Source organism: Gadus morhua, chromosome 16 (genome assembly GCF_902167405.1).
Source record: "Gadus morhua chromosome 16, gadMor3.0, whole genome shotgun sequence".
In the NCBI taxonomy this organism is placed as follows: Eukaryota; Metazoa; Chordata; class Actinopteri; order Gadiformes; family Gadidae; genus Gadus; species Gadus morhua.
This window is the reverse complement of record NC_044063.1, coordinates 11,998,335-12,020,052: the sequence shown is the minus strand read 5'-3', so window position 1 is coordinate 12,020,052 and position 21,718 is coordinate 11,998,335. Positions and strand designations below refer to the sequence as shown.

The window sequence follows — 21,718 nt, the reverse complement described above, 5'->3', positions numbered from 1 at the left end:
ACTGGGCGGTTCTATAATGTTTATATTCACAAGTCAGAAGTATATAAATGAACACTTGAAATATAATTGCCATTTAAATTGTGCTCATTTAGAAGCCAAGTTGTTTCTTAAATAAAACATATGTTTAAATGTATACAAGACTATAGTAATATTTATAAATATCAAGCAGCAGTGATGGCTCCCATTGCTGCCAAGATTCTTCTTCTATCAGTCATGTTCCTCTTGAACGACCTTGTTGTAAGTTCAGCTGCCCTCTTCACAGAGTGTACTTCCATCGGAGAAGAAGAATCAAACAGTTTTTACGAAGACGGAGATGTGGTGTTAGGGGGCATCTTTCCTCTACACTACACCCGTGTGTCTTCTCTTCCAACGTACACATCCAAACCAGAACCTGGTTCACACAAGTAGTAAGTCAACATTTTGAGCATCTAACGTCAATGTTTTCCTGGGCATTTATGATATGTTTTACCTGTTAAGTGGGCATCTGATTAACGTTAACAAAATGTTTAGTTTCAGTGCACGGGCCCTGCGTTGGATGCAGACCATGACTTTTGCTATCAGGGAGATCAACCAGCGCAGTGACTTGCTGCCTGCGTTGAGGCTGGGTTTTCACATCAGAGACAGCTGCAACGACGTCCCTGTGTCTCTGAAGGCCTCCCTGCTTCTGGTGAATGGACAGCCAGGCCCCCCAGCCATCAGGAATGTGAGTCTGGAGGCAGTCGGGGAGCATTCTGGCAAGGGTGATCTGATCAGTTCAGGCTTCAGGTCTCCAGTGTTAGGTTGTGCCGATGTCACCAGGTCCCCGTCTCCTGTTATCATAGGAGATGCATCCTCTGGTGTGTCGATGGCTTTGCTTAGAAGTTTGGGCCCCTTTCAGATCCCCCTGGTGAGACTTTATGAACTATATTTTTTAAATCATATATATATATATATAAATAACTTTTTATTTGACCAGATATACCAGATATATATACGTATATTTAACTATGTCCATATTTATTTCGAAAAGTTGTGCAGGATTCATATTTTCTTGAAAACATTAACATGAAACAAAAACAATATGAAATATGGTCAAATAATTATTTATAGGCTTGTACATTTCTGAAACTTTTTATGGAGAAGTAATCCACTGTTTGTCCCTCCAGGTGAGCTACTTTGCCTCCTGCAGCTGTCTGAGCGAGCAGACAGAGTTTCCAATGTTCATGCGCACCATGCCTAGCGATGCCTTCCAGGTCAGAGCCCTGGCCCGCTTGGTCAGCCACTTCGGCTGGACCTGGGTGGGGGTCATTGGCCTGGAGTCTGACTATGCCCGCTTCGCCATACAGCTTTTTCTCCACGAGTCGTCCCTTTATGGCGTGTGTGCTGCCTATGTTCATCTCTACCCTGTGGTTCTGAGTCAGCAGCCTCTGGATGAGCTTCTGGATATCATTCAGGTAGATGTAGGACCGATGTTTTAATATATTTGAATTCATTGTAGAAAAAAATACAAAATAAACCTTGATTAAAGATGAATGATACTGAATTTAAAATGGAAGTGTTAAAAACATTTGGGTTGATTCGGTTACTCAATGGAGCAAGTCAGGTATTTTTTTTAAGTAATTTATTTTCTAATCCAGTCTAGCAAGTAATTTGAGGAACTCTAAATAAAAAGTTGTTTTCTGGACTTCAAGTTTGTATTGAATTCTTCTTTAGGCTACTCTTTTAATGCTAGTCTTTGGTCGGACTATCTCACAATTTTCAACAGAAACTTTCTATTCAATGTATTAACAGGGGTCATCTTCAAAGGTCATAATTAACTTCAACAGTGAGTCAGAAGTGCAAAGCATCATGAGAGCCATTCGACAGAGGAATATCACAGGCATCCAGTGGATCGCGAGTGAGGCCTGGGCCACAGCCAAGTCGCTCTGGGAGGAGTTTGGCGACCTCTTGAGCGGCACCTTGGGCTTCGGTATTCGCAGAGCCGAGGTAATTCCGGGGTTGAGGCAGCATCTGTCCAGGCTTCGACCGTCCAACATCCAAGACTCGTCTTTCCTCACAGAGCTCTGGGAGGAGACACTCAACTGCAGACTGAACGGCTCTGTGAACACACATTCTCACATGGTCAACCACCTGGATCGAAAGCCTTGCAGTGGTATGGAGGATTTAAACGACGTGTACTCTGCCTTCTCAGATGTGAGCCAGCTTAGGGTGTCGTATAACGTGTACAAGGCTGTGTATTTGGTGGCCCATGCACTGCAGAAAATGAGTGACTGTGAGGCGGGGCAGGGGCCCTTTGTGAACGGCACCTGTGGAAAACCTCAAAGTCTAGAGCCGTGGCAGGTGTGTTGACACCTACTTCCATTGATATGATTTGTATATGGAGCTGTTGCAATTTTATGTTATACTTTATTCATCAAATAAATGCATTATTCATTATTTGTAAATGTTAGAATAAATAACATCTATATTTGTCATCCCTCCCTTTAGCTGTTCCACTACATGAAGAATACTAAGTTCTCCATATTGGGTGAAAAAGTGGACTTTGATCATAACGGTGACCCCATCGCTTCGTATGACCTCATGAACTGGAGACGGGAGCAGGATGGCTCTCTGCGGCTGCTGAAGGTGGGCTTTTACGATGCCTCCCTGTCTCCAGAGCTCAGCCTGGTGGTGAATGATTCTGCAATTCAGTGGCCTGTTTGGCAACAGGTGTGTTCTCGTCAAATCCCGCCCAGGCTTCCTCTTCCTCTCAGACTGTTCTGTGTTCATTTAATAAATGCATTAGGAAATCTGCTGATTTTTATTTTAAAGCTTTTGGATCTTTTATTTGTCCACCTTCAAAGATCATTTCAAGAGTCTACAAAAATCAAACATGAAGTCAATAATAAAGATCTGCTTTGTTTATATATAATGTATCATGTTTTTTTTTTTCAACAAACTGGCTGCATCATCACAGCAATTGTCTTTAACCTTAATAGCCTCATATATATGGTTAAGTCGGTGGTAATTTAAGTGGCATATTTACAGCCACCAAAGAAAAATAAACTAGTGTTATCCAGTCCAGGTCCCTCTCTGAGCGGCCTTGTTTTGCCTCTCAGGCGGTCCGGTCTGTGTGCAGTGAGAGCTGCCCACCAGGGAAGCGTGTAGCCAGGAGGAAGGGGAAGCCTGTCTGCTGTTTTGACTGTGTCACCTGCGCTGAAGGGGAGGTCAGCAACAACACCGGTGGGTTACGTTCTGTAAGATCCATCTCTCACTTTCATTTTTTTCCTTATGTTTATTAGCATGAGTTATTGTCATTTTCTCTCTACTACCAGATTCTTTGGACTGCACACGGTGCCCAGAAGACATGTGGCCTAACGACATGAGAAACCTTTGCCTCCCAAAGAATGTTGAGTTCTTGTCTTACAAGGAGCCAATGGGTATTGTTCTATGTACTGGATCAGTTCTTGGAACGAGTTCCTCTCTCCTTGTTCTTGCTATGTTCTATAAACACAGGGCCACACCTGTTGTCCGGGCAAACAACATGGAACTGAGCTTCTTCCTTCTGTTATTCCTGGCCACCTGTTTCCTCATTGGGCTTTTGTTCATCGGTGAGCCCTCTGATTGGCTGTGCCGTATCCGGTACCCAGCGTTCGGCATCAGCTTTGCTCTATGCATCTCCTGCCTCCTAGCTAAGACAGTAGTGGTCCTAATGGCTTTCAGGGCCACACTGCCAGGAAGTGGTGTTATGAAGTTGTTCGGACCCAATCAGCAAAGAGCAAGTGTTCTTCTTTGCACGCTGGTCCAGGTAAAATTAGCATTCAGTGGTAATCCCACAATGAATGAATCAATCAATAAATGAAATAGCTTAGTTCAACAGTTACAATGACACTTTCCCATCTTTCCACTATTCAGGGCTTGATCTGTGTTATCTGGCTGCTCACCTACCCACCTTTCACCAATTGCAACACAGGCTACCTCAGGAACACCATCATCATTGAGTGTGCTACCGGCTCGGAGGTCGGCTTCTGGTGTGTTCTCGGCTACATCGGCCTGTTAGCATGCCTGTGTTTTTTCATGGCGTTTTTGGCCCGTGAGTTGCCTGACAATTTCAATGAAGCTAAATTCATTACGTTCAGCATGCTAATTTTCTTTGCAGTGTGGATCACTTTCATTCCCGTCTACGTTAGCACCGCCGGTAAATACACCGTTGCTGTGCATATTTTTGCAATTCTGGCTTCTGCTTATGGTGTACTGTTTTGTATTTTTGCTCCAAAGTGCTACATTATCATTTTCAAGCCAGAAAAAAACAGCAAGAAAAATATGATGCGTAAATGATGACATAAACATAAAGGATGTGTATATTTTCCAATAAATAAATAAATAGATGATACACTGACAATCTTTGATGTTTTATCCGTCTTTTTTATGTCTTGCATTAAAAAGTTCTGCAGATTTTCATCAATATGTATATGATGTAAAAAATTTACCATTTAGATACTTGCTAACTTACACAGTCATAATGCTGCATAATATATATATGTTGACCTAATGTGAATTGTGCGAGTTAAGACTCACTTCCTTTTACATGCATTTCGCCCTCTCCAGGTGTATGCGATGCACTCATCCAGATTTTGAATAACTTTTTCTTTTACTGATCAGCTGCGGCACACATTGGAAAAAACTTGACGAGATCCACAAATTTATAATAATTTACTTGTTGATTGTTTTATTGATTATCATATAGGAATGCATGGAACCAGAGTATCTTAATTATTTTTTTGGGGGCAACAAGAAAAATAATTGGGAAATAATTAATTTTTCCCAACAAGTAAACATCAGTATATGAGTTTCAGAGAGCAAAAAAAATCTCAACTACCGCTATTACTCCTGTTTCAGTCCCTTCAGAATGCACCGCTTGTGGACTCCCGGAGCACTTTATCTATATAATGTAATATAATATTATAATAATAATAATAATAATAATATAATATGTAGGTATCTATATAATATAATATCTAATATCATGACCAAAAGCTATGTGCTCCTCGGATGATATTATGAATCCTAAAGATTGCGTCAGACGTCTGTGGTACTTCCACAACAAGTAATGACTCGTGGTGAGGGTTATCTCGGCCATGGTTAAGAAGAATTGAGCGAATGGAACTTTGGCTTTGACTCTCTGCAGTCCAGATTGAACCACGACATAGAGGAGAAAGGGATTGTACTCCTCAAGCTGAGTTGCCATACTGCCGCTGAAGCTCCGTCTGAGCTGGCTCACATCTGAGAAGGCAGAGTACACGTCGTTTAAATCCTCCATGCCACTGCAAGGCTTTCGATCCAGATGGTTGACCATGTGAGAATGTGTGTTGACAGAGCCGTTCAGTCTGCAGTTGAGTGTCTCCTGCCAGAGCTCGGTGAGGAAAGCCGGGTTTTGGATGTTGGATGGTCGAAGCCTGGACAGATACTGCTTCAACCCCGGAATAACCTGGGCTCTGTGAATACCGAAGCCCAAGGTGCCGCTCAAGAGGTCGCCAAACTCCTCCTAGAGTGACTTGGCTGTGGCCCAGGCATCACCCGCGATCCAATGGATGCCTGTGTTGTTCCGCTGCCAAATGGCTGTCATGATGATTTGCACTATACTGACTACTATACTATACAGTGCAGAAGTTAAGGATGACCTTTGAAGATGACCCCTATAAACACAATAAATATGCAAGTCCGGCCGAATTGTAGCAAAATAGTAGCTTGAGAAGTATTTGCCACAAACTTGAACTCCAGGAAGGAGATTTTATTTAGTGTTGTTGAAATGTCTTGCTTAAATTTAATACAAAATAGCAAAAATGCATAACTTTCAATCAGTTGCGCTATCGATCACATCTACCTGAATGATATCTAGCTTATCCAGACGCTGCTGACTCAGAACCACAGGATCATAGTGAACAGCAGCACACACACACACACACACACACACACACACACACACACACACACACACACACACACACACACACACACACACACACACACACACACACACACACACACACTATACAAATGTAACCCTGTCAATATTTGGGCTACAAAGGCATTAATTGGAGAGCTATTGAAGTCATATACTTGGTCAAAAACTCTGTATTGATGTAACTATTTAGTTTGAAGTGTATGAAAAAGGTTACGTTGGTTTTCGATTGAAGTTAAATATAAGTTACTATTATTTTGAAGTGTGAACTCTTAGTTGTTTGCGGGAGGAGTTGGTCGCGTGAGAGTGCCGTGAGTTGCGCACGTAGGGCGATGAGACGGAGAGGAACGCATGCGTTTATGCTCCGAGCCAGAACAAGCCACTGCGCTATTCCTTTAGACAGATAACCGAACCCAGATACAAACATGAACCGTCAGAGCGACGCAGTTCTCTTGTGAAAATACCTTCGGTGAGTTTAACTGTGGTCTGACTCATAAACGTGTGAAGCTAAACATATGCTAATAGCTAATGCGCTAGTGAATAATAAGTCGTCAAACTAAACTGCGTCGTCTCATTAATTATCCATCTTGCTCCAGTAGTCAAACCTAGTAATCTGGCCCAGAATATTGTTGTATAAAGAATTCTTAATCTGCTAATCCAATAAAGTGTTACATTAAGGACTCCTGGAGAAAGAGCTGTATGGCAAAGCGTGCATAGTCAGACTCCTCGCCAATGACCCCCACCCAGTTCCAGCCGAATGGCTAACCAAGCGGACCAGGGCTCTGACCTGGAAGGCATCGCTGGCAGAGGTGTCAAAAGTATTCACATTCATTACTCAAGTAGAAGTATAGATACTAGCGTTTAAAAATACTTCTGTAGAAGTTGAAGTATCAACTCAAGCTTTTTACTTAAGTAAAAGTATAAAAGTACTGGTTTCAAAACTACTTAAAGTATTAAAGTAAAGTAATGCAAGGGGAAAAAAATGCCATTAAGGACAAAAGCGTAGGCCGTGCCACAGGGGCCTATAGAATTACAATCAGCTTTTTTTGCCAAGTATGCTCACACATACAAGGAATTTGGTCACTGCATTTATCCCATCTGTGAATTAGTGACACACACAGCCACTTCGCCCCAAAAAACATTTTTCTAAAGGCCATCTAATGACTTTAATGTTAATGTTGAAAAAATTGGGATGCACCTGTTTCAGACACATTTATAGGCTACCCATTGAAAATGAATGCATATTAGTACAATGCAAATACATTAAAGAATATGTGTACTACTGAGCATTAACATGTGTTTCATGGAGCGGAAGATATGATGACTAGTTCCCTGTAAGTATTGGAATGGTGCAAAAAGTCAAACTTCAGAGGCATGTTATCAAAAGCCTTTATTGGAACATACTGCAGCTAGTAGGCTATGTTCCAAGCTTAGCTGCAGGAATTTAAGATGTAACGAGTAAGAACTGAGTTGTTTTTGCATCCAACCATCTCAAAAAATTCTTCCAGGTACGGCCAGGGATGTAGAAGGGTTGGCTGGTCTTCTTGGCTACCAACCTCCTCACTGGTGCTTGGTTGGGACATTTCGCTCATCGTCTGCTATTTCATAGCTGGAATGTGGCGCGATTTATGTCATGTCAGAGAATGTAGACGGGCTCTGGTCATGCGCAGGTGCCATGGATCGCGTATAAACCAATAAGGTGTCAGAATGGTATATGTTTCTATTCTCATCCAACCAATCAAATTCACTCTATCCGATGGCGCAAATTATCTGGATAGGTTTTTTTGAACGCTGGCGGAATAAAAACAAGCCGAAATTAAATGGGAGTAACAAGGCCATTTTTAAAAAGTAAGGAGTAGAAAGTACAGATAAGTGCGTGAAAATGTAGAAGTAAAAAGTAGGCTGAAAAATTATTACTCCAGTAAAGTATAGATACCCAAAATTTCTACCTAAGTAAGGTAACAAAGTATTTGTACTTAGTTACTTGACACCTCTGATCGCTGGGCATGGTGCGCATGAACATGGGAAACTCTGTCTGCTCACTCAGACAGCTGCAGGAGGCAAAGTAGCTCACCTAGTGGAGGGACAAACAGAGGATTACTTCTCCATAAAAAGTTTCCCTGTTGTATTTCAAATGATGAATGACTTATTTCAAATGATGAATGACTTAAATATGACTTATATAAGTCATATTTAACGAATTTCAACGTGTAATTGTTTTGCACATAACATGCATCCAAAACTATTGTACAAATTAGTTGACATAGTGTGATATTAATATGATAAATACGACAAGTTATGTGACCAATATGAGTAAAGGAGTCGGGGAGCTGGTGACAGCGGCACAACCTAACACTGGAGACCTGGAGCCTAAACTGATGAGATCTCCCTTGCCGGAATGCTCCCCGACGGCATTCAGACTCCCATTCCCGTTGGCTGGGGGGCCCGGCTGTCCATCCACCAGAAGCAGGGAGGCCTTCAGAGACATGGGGACCTCGTCGCAGCTGCCTCTGATATGGAACCCCAGCTTAAGCGCAGGCAGCAAGTCATTGCGCTGGTTGATCTCCCTAATATCAAAGGTCATGTTCTGCATCCAACACAGGTCACGGGCACTGAAACTAATCATTTTGTGATTGGTAATTAGATGCACACTCGACAAGTAAAACATTTTCACCAGGAAAACACTGACGTTAGATGCTCGAAATGTTGACTTGCTACTTGTGGTAACCAGGTTCTGGTTTGGATGCGTACTTTGGAAGAGAAGACACAAGGGTGTTGTGTATAGGAACGACGCCCCCTAGCACCACATCACCGTCTTCGTAAAAACAGTTTGATTCTTCTTCGAATATGAAGGCGCAGTCTGTGAAGAGGGCAGCTTCAAGAGGAACATGACTGATAGAAGACAAATCTTGACAGCAATGGGAGCCATCACTGCTGCTTGATATTTAGAAATATTACTATAGTCTTGTTTATATTTAAACATGTGTTCCTTCGATAGACTTGGCTTTAACATGAACACAATTAAAATGCAATTATATTTAACATATTCATTTATATGTTTCTGACTTGTGAATGTAAACAAAACCGCCCAGTTATGCCAATGTGGGTGGTTTTGTTTTTTTATGCAGAAAAATACCATTTTTTATTCCTCTTTAATCAGAGCTTAAATAACATCTTTCCAATTGATGTTCATCAAAAATGGATTAAAGTAAAAATATACCGATTTTTTTTGTATAATCACACATTTATTCATAAATATTTCATAATCATAATTCTTATGATTATTCTGGGTTTTCTTACGTGAAATATGATTTGAAAATAAATCATTAAAGATCACCTACAATTTATGTAATTTATCTTTATATTTGTTTTAATTTTAATTCTGAATGAACAAATAAAATGATAAATATATGTTTGATGTGTGGGTGTCCATGGAAGAGGATTAGGGCCACGTGTCTTAATGTCAGAATTCTAACTTTATCTCACAATTCTGCGAATAAAAAAAAAAGAGTTTAAAGTCACAAGAATGGGAAAATTACCTGTAAGGAACCAAGGTCAGACGGTCACTTTACGACATACAGGACTGGAACCACGTGCTGACCAACAAAAGACAGAGGATTCGGGCCACCAGCAGAATTCTGACTTTAATCACAGAATTCCGAATATCAACTGAAAACTAACAAAAAAAATCAGATGTGACCCGAAACCTCTTTCATAGGTGTCAAGAATTCTGATGAAAAATAATACATATTTGTGTATTTTATAAAAATTCGTTTTTGCCAAGTAACAATTTTCTGGCTCTAATAAGGATTTGTTGTTTTCAAAGGTTGTTGCTTGAACTTTCCTAAGAGGGAATTTGTCTTGGATAATGATATCATCCCTGATGATATGATCCAGACAGCACGGATTAATAACTTTGTTTTATTATTGGTCAAGGTACTTTACCGCGGTCAAATTGGCCAAAATGGTGACCTGTGACATGCTTGTCAACTCCAGTAGGACCACCTGTTTGATAGAATCTGAGAACAGAACTATTTGGATTCCATGATTTGCTCTGGGAATCTGAGTTGCTTCCCCAGGTCGGCTTTCACGGTTTCAAGGAATCCCACTACCCCCCTTGGCCGGGGCTAAGGCCTCTCTCCTGCTCGGACGAAAGCAATCGCCTGCCTTGCTGGTCGGAGAGTTTTGTTCGGAGTAATGCACGTGATGATGGCTTCTGATATCGCCATAGCACCTGGTCGTGGCGTCAAGTGTAACGTCCTTCTCCCATGGCTATTGGGCATCAGCTAAGAATATGCTCTGGCGTTCATCTTCTGAGGCACAAAGGACATGATGGTATGTCAACCTTGCCCCAGCAGAAGAGGTTGGATAGGCTTGGTAAGATGTCATAGACGGAAACAGGAACTTGATCCGGTAAGGCTCAGCTTGCCAAAGCTTGGACCAGGGGATCTTGCAGTCCACTGCTTGTTCCCATCTTGTCCATGGGCCTTGCTGTCGCATTCCCACCATCTGGCTAGCACGCAGTTCCTCCACACCAGCTCTTACCTGCTCTGGGACAAATCAGCGGCTGTCTTTGCCCAGAGCTTTGTCGTTGCGCGTGGTTCAAACGCTACCAAGCCCTGCTCATCCAGATTCAACTGGGCCGACCAGCACGCTGTGACGCAAGCGTGACTCAGCCTGCTCGACTGCTTCCTGCGCCCTCAACTTCCTCACAGTCCTGACTACAATGCAAGCCTGGGAGACTGTCGGGTCACTGGATTCCCTGTACTGCAGCACCTCTCTTGCACGGGTAACCATAAACTCCTCATTCAGGCTGCTAATGGGGAGCTTCATTTTGTTGTTCTGCACGTACGGAGCGATGCTACTCAGGCTTCGTGGCAGGCCCAGACATTTACGGATGTAACAGATGATCCTCCTCTCAAAGCCCTTTACTGAGGTTATTGTGATCTCGTACACAAGTAGGGGCCACAGAATCATGGAGAGAACACCTACTGATACATCCAGGCCTTGAATTTACAAGGCAGACGCGACTTGTCAACTGATGTCAGCCACTCCTCCAGCTCCCGATTTGTAGCCTTGATGGATGCAGCGTCCTTCAGGATGCAACCAAAGGTCTTTCAGAGGCTCAGATGGGTTTCTTGGTGACCTATTTAATCGGGGTGCCGTCCAGAGAGAATCAGAACTTGTCAGTCACTTTCCCTCTCTTGAGCACCAGGGGCCTCGATTTTACAGGCTTGAAACACATCAGAGCCCATGTGATGATCTTCTCCAAGCCCTGAAGGATCCATCGGCAACCCGGCACTGACGTCGTAGTTACTGTCAGGTCGTCCATGAAGGCTCTGATGGGGGGCTGGCGGACTCTGGACGATCCCAATCTCCAGCCGATGCCACGCGGATGTGACTGTCCCAGAGGTGACTCTGAGCTTAGAACTCTTGAAATAGTCCAAGATAAGGTCCCTGATTTTACCTGGGACATGGTGCCGATCCAGTGCAGTTTCCCCCATTTTATGGGGAATGGATCCATAATCATTAGTGAGGTCGAGCCACAGCACTGCTAGGTCTCCTTTTCCTTTTCTTGACCACACCTGTATGTTCGAGTCATCCTGGAACCTTGGGGATTCCAGCCTTCTGTACACAGGTGTTGTTCTTCTGGAGGAACTCTGTCAACCGATGGGATAGGATGGTGAAGAATATCTTCCCCTCAATGCTGAGCAGCGAGATGGTTCTGAACTGCTCGATGTTCTTAGCATTCACCTCCTTGGGAATCTTTGCCGAAGGACACCTGCAAATCCCCATGGTTGGGCCACCTTTCACTGTCACTCGGGAAATCTGTAATAATTCATAATAAATCATATATTATGGAATGAAAGATGGAGAAATCATAATAAGGGAATATAATTTAAGAGTGATTTAAAAAATAAATAAAAAGTTTTACATTTTTATCACAGTTTTGATGGCCCACAATTGGGAAGATGGAATTTAATACAACCTTTGATTGATGAAGAATAATAAATACAGAGGGGCTTTTTCTGTATAAAAAAAACAAAACAACCCACATTCTCATAACTGGGCGGTTCTCTAATGTTAATATTCACAAGTCAGAGGTATATAAATGAATACTTGGAATACGATTGCCATTTACATCCTGCTCATGTGGAAGCCAAGTAGTCTTTTGAATAATCTATGTGTTTAAATATATACTAGACTAATAATCTTTATGAATATTTAGTAGCAGTTATGGCTCGCATTGCTGCCATGATTCTTCTTCTATCAGTAATATTCCTTTTCAATGACCTCAATGTAAGTTCAGCTGCCCTCTTCACTGACTGTGCTTACATCGGAGAAGAAGAGTCAAACAGTTTTTACCAAGGCGGAGATGTTGTGGTAGGGGGTGTCTTTCCTCTACACTACACCCGTGTGTCTTCTCTTCCACTGTACACATCCAAACCAGAACCTGGCTCATACAAGTTGTAAGCCAACATTTCGAGCATCTAAAATTGTCTGTTTCCCTATGCATGCATGATTTGTTTTACCTGTCGAGTGTGCATCTAATTAACGTTAACAAAATGATTAGTTTCAGTGCACGCGCCATGCGTTGGATGCAGACCATGACCTTTGCTATCAGGGAGATCAACCAGCGCAGTGACTTGCTGCCTGAGCTGAGGCTGGGGTTCCACATCAGAGACAGCTGTAACGAGGTCCCCGTGTCTCTGAAGGCCTCCCTGCTTCTAGTGAATGGACAGCCGGGCCCCCCAGCCACCGGGAATGGGAGTCTGGAGGCAGTCGGGGAGCTTTCTGACAAGGGGGATCTGATCAGTTTAGGCTCCAGGTCTCCAGTGTTAGGTTGTGCCGATGTCACCAGGTCCCCGTCTCCTGTAATCATAGGAGATGCATCCTCTGGTGTGTCGATGGCTCTGCTTAGAAGTCTGGGCCCCTTTCAGATCCCCCTGGTGAGAATTTATGGAACAAAGTTCCTTTTGTCGTATTTGTCAGATAACTCATCATATTTATCATATTAATTGTATACTATCCCAATATATTTGAACAATAGCTTTGTATATATTGTGCTAAACATTTACACGTTAAAATTAATTTAATATTTATTATTTACATTTCAGAAAATAAGACAAAAAATACATAATTGATTTGAAGTAAAACAGGCAAACTTCTGAATGACAAGTAATCCTCTGTTTGTCCCTCAACTAGGTGAGCTACTTTGCCTCCTGCAGCTGTCTGAGCGAGCAGACAGAGTTTCCCATGTTCATTCGCACCATGCCCAGCGATGCCTTCCAGGTCAGAGCCCTGGCCCGCTTGGTCAGCCACTTCGGCTGGACCTGGGTGGGGGTCCTTGGCCAGGAGTCTGACTATGCACGCTTTGCCGTACAGCTCTTTCTCCAGGAGTCCTCATTGTATGGCGTGTGTGCTGCCTATGTTCACCACTTTCCCGTAGTTCTGAGTCAGAAGCCTCTGGATAAGCTCCTTGATATCATTCAGGTAAATATCATTCAGAGGATCGATAGGATAACAGTATAAAGGTTTCATACGTTTACATTTGTGATGGAATAAAACACTGTACAACAAACTAGTTATTTACACTCCTCAAATGAACAAGTTATGCAATATTGCTGTTTTGTAATCATTCAATTTGAGGAAGACATTTGAATAACAGCAATTAAAATGTCCTTTCTGAAGTTCAAGTTTTTGTCAAATACTTCTCGTACTCCTCCTTTGATACTCTGTGGCCAGACTCTTTTTATATATAATTTATTATTGTTTTAACAGGGGTCATCTTCAAAGGTCATAATCAACTTCTGCAGTGAGACAGAAGTGCAAAGCATCATGAGAGCCATTCGACAGCGAAACATCACAGGCATCCAGTGGATCGCGGGCGAGGCCTGGGCCACAGTTAAGTCCCTCTGGGAGGAGTTTGGCGACCTCTTGAGCGGCACCTTGGGCTTTGGTATTCGCAGAGCCGAGGAAATTCCAGGGTTGAAGCAGCATCTGTCCAGGCTTCGACGGTCTAACCTCCAAGACTCGGCGTTCCTCACAGAGTTCTGGGAAGAGTCACTTAACTGCAGACTGAACGGCTCTGTGAACACACATTCTCACATGGTCAACCATCTGGATCGAAAGCCTTGCACTGGAATGGAGGATTTAAACGACGTGTACTCTGCCTTCTCAGATGTGAGCCAGCTCAGGGTGTCGTATAACGTGTACAAGGCTGTGTATTTGGTGGCCCATGCACTGCAGAGAATGAGTGACTGTGAGGCGGGGCAGGGGCCCTTTGTGAACGGCACCTGTGGAAAACCTCAAAGTCTAGAGCCGTGGCAGGTGTGTTGACACCTACTTTCATTGATATGATTTGTATGTGAAGCAGTTAAAATGTAATGTTATATTTTTTAAGAAATACATAGATTATTTATTATCAAAAAATATTTGAATCAATGTAATAAATATTTTTGATCCCTAAATTTAGCTGTTCCACTACATGAAGAATACTAAGTTCTCCATATTGGGTGAAAATGTGGACTTTGATCATAACGGTGACCCCATCGCTTCGTATGACCTCATGAACTGGCGAAGGGAGCAGGATGGCTCTCTGCGGCTGCTGAAGGTGGGCTTTTACGATGCCTCCCTGTCTCCAGAGCTCAGCCTTGTGGTGAATGAATCTGCCATTCAGTGGCCTGTTGGACAACAGGTGTGTTCTCGTCAAATCCCCCCCAGGCCCCCTCTTCCTCCCAGAATGTTCTGTGTTCATTTAATAAATGCATTCGGCAATCTGCTGCTGTTGGTTTTATATCTATTGGATATTGTATTATTCCACCTTCAACGATCATTTCACAAGTCTACAAAAATCAAAAATGAAGACAATAATAAAGATTGGTTTTCTTTAAAAATAATGTATCATGTTTATTTACACTGAACTTTCTGTAGCACCACAGCAATTGTTTAGCCTGTACCGGCATCATAAAGAGGCCCTTTCTAATGAGCTAGGTTTAAAGTAAATTCAAGTGGTACCCTTGCCAGCCACCAAAAAAAAATAAACCAGGTGTATCCAGTCCAGGGCCCTCTCTGAGCGGCCTTGTTTTGCCTCTCAGGCGGTCCGGTCTGTGTGCAGTGAGAGCTGCCCACCAGGGAAGCGTGTAGCCAGGAGGAAGGGGAAGCCTGTCTGCTGTTTTGACTGTGTCACCTGCGCTGAAGGGGAGGTCAGCAACAACACCGGTGGGTTTATGTTCTTTGAGTCCCATCTATCACTTTAATTTTTTTTTCTGTTTATAAGAATGAGTTTTTGTCCTTCTCTCTCTTCTACCAGATTCTTTGGACTGCACACGGTGCCCAGAAGACATGTGGCCTAACGACATGAGAAACCTTTGCCACCAAAAGAATGTTGAGTTCTTGTCTTACCAGGAGCCGATGGGTATTGTTCTATGTGCTGGATCAGTTCTTGGAGCTTGTTTATCTCTCCTTGTTCTGGTTATGTTCTATAAACACAGGGCCACACCTGTTGTCCGGGCAAACAACATGGAACTGAGCTTCTTCCTTCTGCTATTCATGGCCACCTGTTTCCTTATTGGGCTTTTGTTCATTGGTGAACCCTCTGATTTGCTGTGCCGAATTCGGTACCCAGCATTCGGCATCAGCTTTGCTCTCTGCATCTCCTGCCTCCTGGCTAAGACAGTAGTGGTCCTAATGGCTTTCAGGGCCACATTGCCAGGAAGTGGTGTTATGAAGTGGTTCGGACCCAGTCAGCAAAGAGCAAGTGTGCTTGTGTGCACGGTGGTCCAGGTAAAAATAGCGTTAAATTAAAATCAAATGTAAATTAATCAATAGATGAAATAGACTAGATCAACAGTATCAATGACACTGTCCCATCTTTCCTCTATTCAGGGCTCGATCTGTCTTATCTGGCTGCTCACCTATCCGCCTTTCACCAATAGCAACACAGGCTACCTCAGGAACACCATCATTATCGAGTGTGCTACCGGCTCGGAGGTCGGCTTCTGGTGTGTTCTCGGCTACATCGGCCTGTTAGCATGCCTGTGCTTCTTCATGGCGTTTTTGGCCCGTGAGTTACCTGACAATTTTAATGAAGCTAAATTCATTACGTTCAGCATGCTCATTTTCTTTGCGGTGTGGATCACTTTCATTCCCGTCTACGTGAGCACTGCCGGTAAATACACCGTGGCTGTGCATATTTTTGCGATTCTGGCTTCTGCTTATGGTCTTCTGTTTTGTATTTTTGCTCCAAAGTGCTACATTATCATTTTCAAGCCAGCAAAAAACAGCAAGAAAAATATTATGAGGAAATGAAGGCATAAACATAAGGATGCGTATATTTCAAAATAAATACATAGGCCTAAATAGATGATATTTTATTTTTTTTATTTTTTGTCAATTTTGAATGTCATATCTGTCTTTGTACGGGTCGTGCATTGAAAAATGTGCTGCATACACTATATTATATTCATATTTAATTAAAACTACACCCTTTAGATACTTATTAACTGTTTTTTTCAAATGTTCCTCAGCTCTAATTTGCTATGTCCCAATTAAGCTTACCATTATACATCAGCCCATACTAATAAATTATCAAAAAAACATGTTTCGATTCCTTCCTATACCATAAAAAACTGCTCATGGGAATAAAAAAAGGAGCCAACAGGGGAATTCATATATTGTATTTACTTACAATTCAGACTTTATTGTTTACAGTTTTCCCTATGACATGTTTCTTTGTATTTTGCTCGGGTTTAATTAATATTATGTAACATTTAGGTGCAAAAATACTGATCAACAAGCCAAAGGCAGAAGACAAAATAGCAAAGATCTCTACAGCTACAGTGAACTTTCCTGGAGAGCTGATATAAGCAGGGATGAAGGTGATCCAGACGGCACAGAATATCAACATGCTGAAGGTGATGAACTTTGCCTCATTGAAGTTATCAGGCAGTTTCCTTGCCAGAAATGCAAGAACCAAACATATTGCAGCAAGGATTCCTATATAACCTAAAACAGCATAGTATGCAGTCTCAGAACCGGGGTTGCATTCTAGCACTATCTTTGTATTGCTATACCTGAACACCATATCTGGAAAAGGTGGGTTGAATCTCAGCCATAAAATGCATACAACGACCTGAACCAATGTGCATGAGCAAACGATTAGTCTTTGCTGGGCAGGGCCAAACTTCCCTGACACTATACTGCCAGGCAACGTGGCCTTGAAGGCCATCACTACCACAATGGTTTTCCCCAGAACACAAGACATGCAGAGGGCAAAGGTTACCCCGAAGGCCGTGTGTCGCAACATGCAGGTCCAAACAGTGGGCCTGCCGATGAAGGTGAGGGGGCAGAGGAAGCAAAGAAAGAGTGAGAACAACAAGAGGCAGCTGAGGTCAAAGTTACTGGCCTTTATGACAGGAGTCTCTCTGTGGTAGAGGAAGATGGACACAGTGGACAGAGACAGAACAGCCCCCATCAGGGACACCACTGTCAAGGCTATTCCCATTGGCTCGTGATAGGACAGGTACTCAATGGTTTTCAGAAGGCACTCGTCACGTCCCTGATTGGACCAGTATTCCCGTAGACAGGGTGTGCAGTCAGTTGCACCTGTAAGGCAAATACAGCTCTAATATGTGAGATGATTGTTGTAAATGCAACAATTCCAACAGCAAAATTCATCTATATATATTGGGGATATCTGGCTCAACACATAATACCATGAAGCTGTTGAACGAATGGTAACTTTCATTGTCTGAGATCAGCATTAGGAACGATATTCATTACGACGAGCCTTCGCTCCATGAGTATACCTGTTGAATTAGCTATGGCCCCTTCTGCACATGGTATGCAGTCAAAACAGCAGATACTCTGTCCCTTAATTTGAGCCTTCCTGGTACCCGCTGGACACACATTTGAGCACACTGAATCTGGAACCTAAAAGGTGAGAAGAGAAAAAAAAAGAAAGCATATGGGTTCTTGTGAAGTTCATGGTGAACACGTTTGACATTTGATTCCTCATACAATCACAGCGTGACTGCATGGAAACTGGATCAATTTCACAATCACCATCTTTCCAGTTCTCCAGACAATTTGCTCTTCCTGGATTTTGAGTTCATATGCATTGTGAGAAGTGGAGGTAAAGTTTCCCACTGTCACGTGTTGAACCTTCCCTTCCCTCATCTGCCAGTTAATAATGTCGTACGACGCAGGGGGGTCCCCATTCTGGTCGAAAAACACAGTGTCTCCAAACATGTCGGTAAAATGAATACCCTGTAGACGTTCACTGACCTGGAAGCAAAAGGGTTGGACTAAAAATAAGCATGGGCTATCTTTTGTCTTATTTAAGTTACCCATAATGGCATTGATATTTAAATTGTTTTTAATTCGTCAAACGAATCACTCACCTCTTTGGGCAGAATTTGTGATACGTCTAAACATGGCTTGACTCGTTTCTTTCCGACTGGTTGGCAAAATAAAACATAGTGGAGGGCGTAAGCGACAGCGTACACAGCCTTGTAAACATTGTAGGACACTCTAAGCTGCGTGACATCGAAGAAGGCATTCTGCGACGCCCTTAATGATTCATTTCCATGGCATTTTTTACTTTTCTCTGTGGGATTCACAGAGAGTGCACCCACTGAGGGGGGACTACATCCCACCACCACCTCCCAGAAATCATTCACAAAGGCAGAACTTCGGCCTGTGTAAGGGCTAAGGTCCATTAGGAAAGGTCCCAACTTTGGAATGGACATCTTTCGGACCACGAATCCTATCGAGCCGCCAAAAGAGTGATACATTTCAGGTGTGGAGGGACGCGCCGCTGTAATCCAGGCCTCGCTCGCTATCCACTGAATGCCGGTGATGTTATGCCTAACAATCTCTTTCATCAGGGGGTAAAGGTCGCCCTCAGGAACAAAAGCCAGGATCACTTTTACAGTTGAGCGTTTGATCATTTTGACGACAGCAAGGATCTTATCGCTTTTGTATGTGCGCAGGACCGTTCCCACGAATGAAATACAAACCCCCATCTTTTCAACCTCTTCCCTAAAGGCCAGTATCCCGTTTCGCCCATAATCATTGTCTGACTGAATGGCCCCGATCCACTGCCAGCCGAAGCGTTTGACCAGCGCTGCCAAAGCTTTAGCTTGGAAGAAATCACTGGGGATTGTGCGGAAAAAGGTTGGATATTTAGCTCTGTTACTCAGGCAGGCACACGTTGAGAAGTAACTAACCTATAGGGGGAAAACAATAAGTGGATTAATATGAACCATACCTTCATCATCTGAGAAAAAGTATGGACCTGGACTAATAGCATACAACATTTTAACATACATACTTATAATAATTCATAACAAGCTTACTATTGGAACTTGAAATGGCCCGAAGGTCCCAGCCAATATTAAAGACTGCGATGATCCTGATTCTGCTATCAGGGCAGTCAGAGGCGGACGACATGCAGAAGTGGATTCATTCTCCTCTGTCCTACTCACTAGTGTCAACGCAGCACGTAGTGTATTGGTAGGTGAGGCACATGAGTTAAGGATGTTATAGCCCAGAGAAATGTTAGGCAGTATTGTTGGACTATTGTTGATTTCCTCGATTGCAAAGATCATCACTTGAGTCCACCGAAAAGCACGCAAATCAAATCTAAGGAGAAAAGTAGAGAGCAATTACAAGTAGTAAGTTCAGAGATTATACTTAATATACAGTATTAAGGTTAGGAGAGATAACATGAGAGGATTAAATGAAATATACATGCAAATAGCAATACTTACCCTGCACATTTTACATTCAGTGGTTTTCTCTCAAAAGTGGGCATGCTGCTGATTTGTTTATTCAAAATAGGAAAAATTCCCCCAATCATCACATCCCCCTTTTGAAATAAGGTACTCATGTCAAAACTGTCAATCAATTCACAAGCCAAGGCTGCCTTCAACCAAAATATAAAACACAAGTTCAACATGGCCTTCGTTGATTTAAACATGCTTGTCTAGCATTTTGTGAGAGCGATCACTCTCTTATACCTTGATACAGGAGGAGAGGTGCTTAATAAAGGATGTGCAATTACCCCATGGGAATATCACTATAAGATTAGCCCATGTCGGTTGACCAGAGAATTTCTGTTGCTGTGTTATAATCATATGCATCTGCTGATGGAATTATATGAACACACACATACAAACACAACTATCACAAACACACCAACACGCACTCGCACGCACGCACGCACGCACGCACGCACGCACGCACGCACGCACGCACGCACGCACGCACGCACGCACGCACACACACACACACACACACACACACACACACACACACACACACACACACACACACACACACACACACACACACACACACACACACACACACACACAGGATAGGGCTGTATTTTTGAATTCCTTGTGCTTTCTAGGTTATGGAACAGTGTTTGTACTAGCAATTTTCGACTTTGGAGCTAGAGAACATTATGGCTGATCTATGCTCCTCTCCTATTCCTTTGTTAAGGAAGAGGAAATATTAATATCATATTGTGTGTTTAAATCATTATATATATATACATATATATGCAAACAGAAATTGCAGTATGATATTTATCTTTCCTATCTATATAATATCCAGATAATATGCATTATATGTCCAACAGATTCTGAGACTTTCCATCTGAAATTAAAATAAATTACAAATTTCTATGAGACATTTATTGTTGAATTATAGACGCAACAAGTGTGCACTACATTATAGTGTCCAGAATCATCTCGGTTTACATGTAGATAGAATAATAAAATGACAATGTTTCAGACATGTTGCAGGTATTTTATTGTGAAATTACATGGAAAATTTCTAGACCTCTACAAATACACTTACTAACATTTGGAGGTGACATCATTGATATCACCTGTTCGTCTATAAAATATACATTTAAAAAAGGACAACATTATATATCTATCATATATATGTTTAATATAACATTTGAAATGATAATCATGTTTATATTTCCTATACAAATGTGAATAAATCATTATATTATACAACGGGGGACCTAAATCCAGCGATCTGATTGGTTCCCAACTGTTGTATAATGAGCGTATACATAACTGCTATGACGCCCGATCATTTTGTGAAAGTTTGCATATCACTCCGCGCCTGGAAGTAGAAACAGTTACAAAGTAAAACATATGTTGGATGATGGAGAGGGTGTAAATGTTGTTACTCCGGGAGTGAGCAAGGCGATGGAGAGACTAACGAAAGCTTAGGCACACGGCGAGTGAACTGCTCCATAGGATAAATTGCCGGCGAACCGCTCTAGCCGAGCCTTCTCTCGGAGGGACGCTGAAGTGTGTTGCATAGCGAACGTCGATGCAAAGCGGCAGCCAGAAGGGACTACTTTTTTGTATTCCTTGATAAAACGGCTATTTTGACTTTCTTGGTTTCTTTTTTTCTTTTTTTTCGTTTCGCCATAACAGTAACCGTTGTATAAAAGCAATAGATCACTTCAGTCAGTGGCATGTGCTCATTATACCACTGTGAAGGGGGTCGCCGGCCCTCCGCTGCGCGTCGGGGCCGGACAACGCCCCTTAACAGTGGTATAATGAGCACATACCACAGCCTGGCGTGATCTATTGCTTAATTATACAACGGTTGGCTTAAATCAAGAGATCTGTTTGGTTCATAACTGTTGTATAATGAGCGTATACATAACTGCTATGACGCCCAATCATTTTGTGAAAGTTTGCATATCACTCCGCGCCTGGAAGTAGAAACGGTTACAAAGTATAAAAGTAGTTGTATAAA

General features: G+C 42.5%; 3 protein-coding genes and 1 pseudogene across 3 annotated transcripts; 2 read left to right on the top strand and 2 right to left on the bottom strand.

Annotated features, from left to right (window-relative positions):
- Positions 1-174: 174 nt before the first annotated feature.
- LOC115560852 (extracellular calcium-sensing receptor-like) lies at positions 175-4,296 on the top strand. Its single transcript, XM_030380472.1, has 8 exons — positions 175-404; positions 511-886; positions 1,146-1,433; positions 1,771-2,319; positions 2,467-2,688; positions 3,078-3,201; positions 3,294-3,766; positions 3,874-4,296. The coding sequence occupies exons 1-8, from the start codon at positions 175-177 to the stop codon at positions 4,294-4,296; spliced, it is 2,685 nt and encodes an 894-aa protein (XP_030236332.1).
- A 3,694-nt stretch (positions 4,297-7,990) lies between these two features.
- On the bottom strand, positions 7,991-11,716 carry LOC115561139 (uncharacterized; annotated as a pseudogene).
- Positions 11,717-12,157: 441 nt separating this feature from the next.
- LOC115560853 (extracellular calcium-sensing receptor-like) lies at positions 12,158-16,255 on the top strand. Its single transcript, XM_030380473.1, has 9 exons — positions 12,158-12,390; positions 12,495-12,691; positions 12,764-12,870; positions 13,127-13,414; positions 13,703-14,251; positions 14,397-14,618; positions 15,019-15,142; positions 15,234-15,706; positions 15,809-16,255. The coding sequence occupies exons 1-9, from the start codon at positions 12,158-12,160 to the stop codon at positions 16,229-16,231; spliced, it is 2,616 nt and encodes an 871-aa protein (XP_030236333.1). The 3' UTR covers positions 16,232-16,255.
- Positions 16,256-16,613: 358 nt separating this feature from the next.
- Positions 16,614-19,784, bottom strand: olfcn1 (olfactory receptor C family, n1). The gene is made up of 6 exons (XM_030380959.1): positions 19,696-19,784; positions 19,282-19,567; positions 18,580-19,152; positions 18,086-18,208; positions 17,731-17,854; positions 16,614-17,527 (listed from the first exon to the last, which is right to left on the bottom strand). Exons 1-6 carry the CDS (start codon positions 19,782-19,784, stop codon positions 16,614-16,616), a joined length of 2,109 nt encoding a protein of 702 aa, XP_030236819.1.
- Between the last annotated feature and the right edge of the window lie 1,934 nt (positions 19,785-21,718).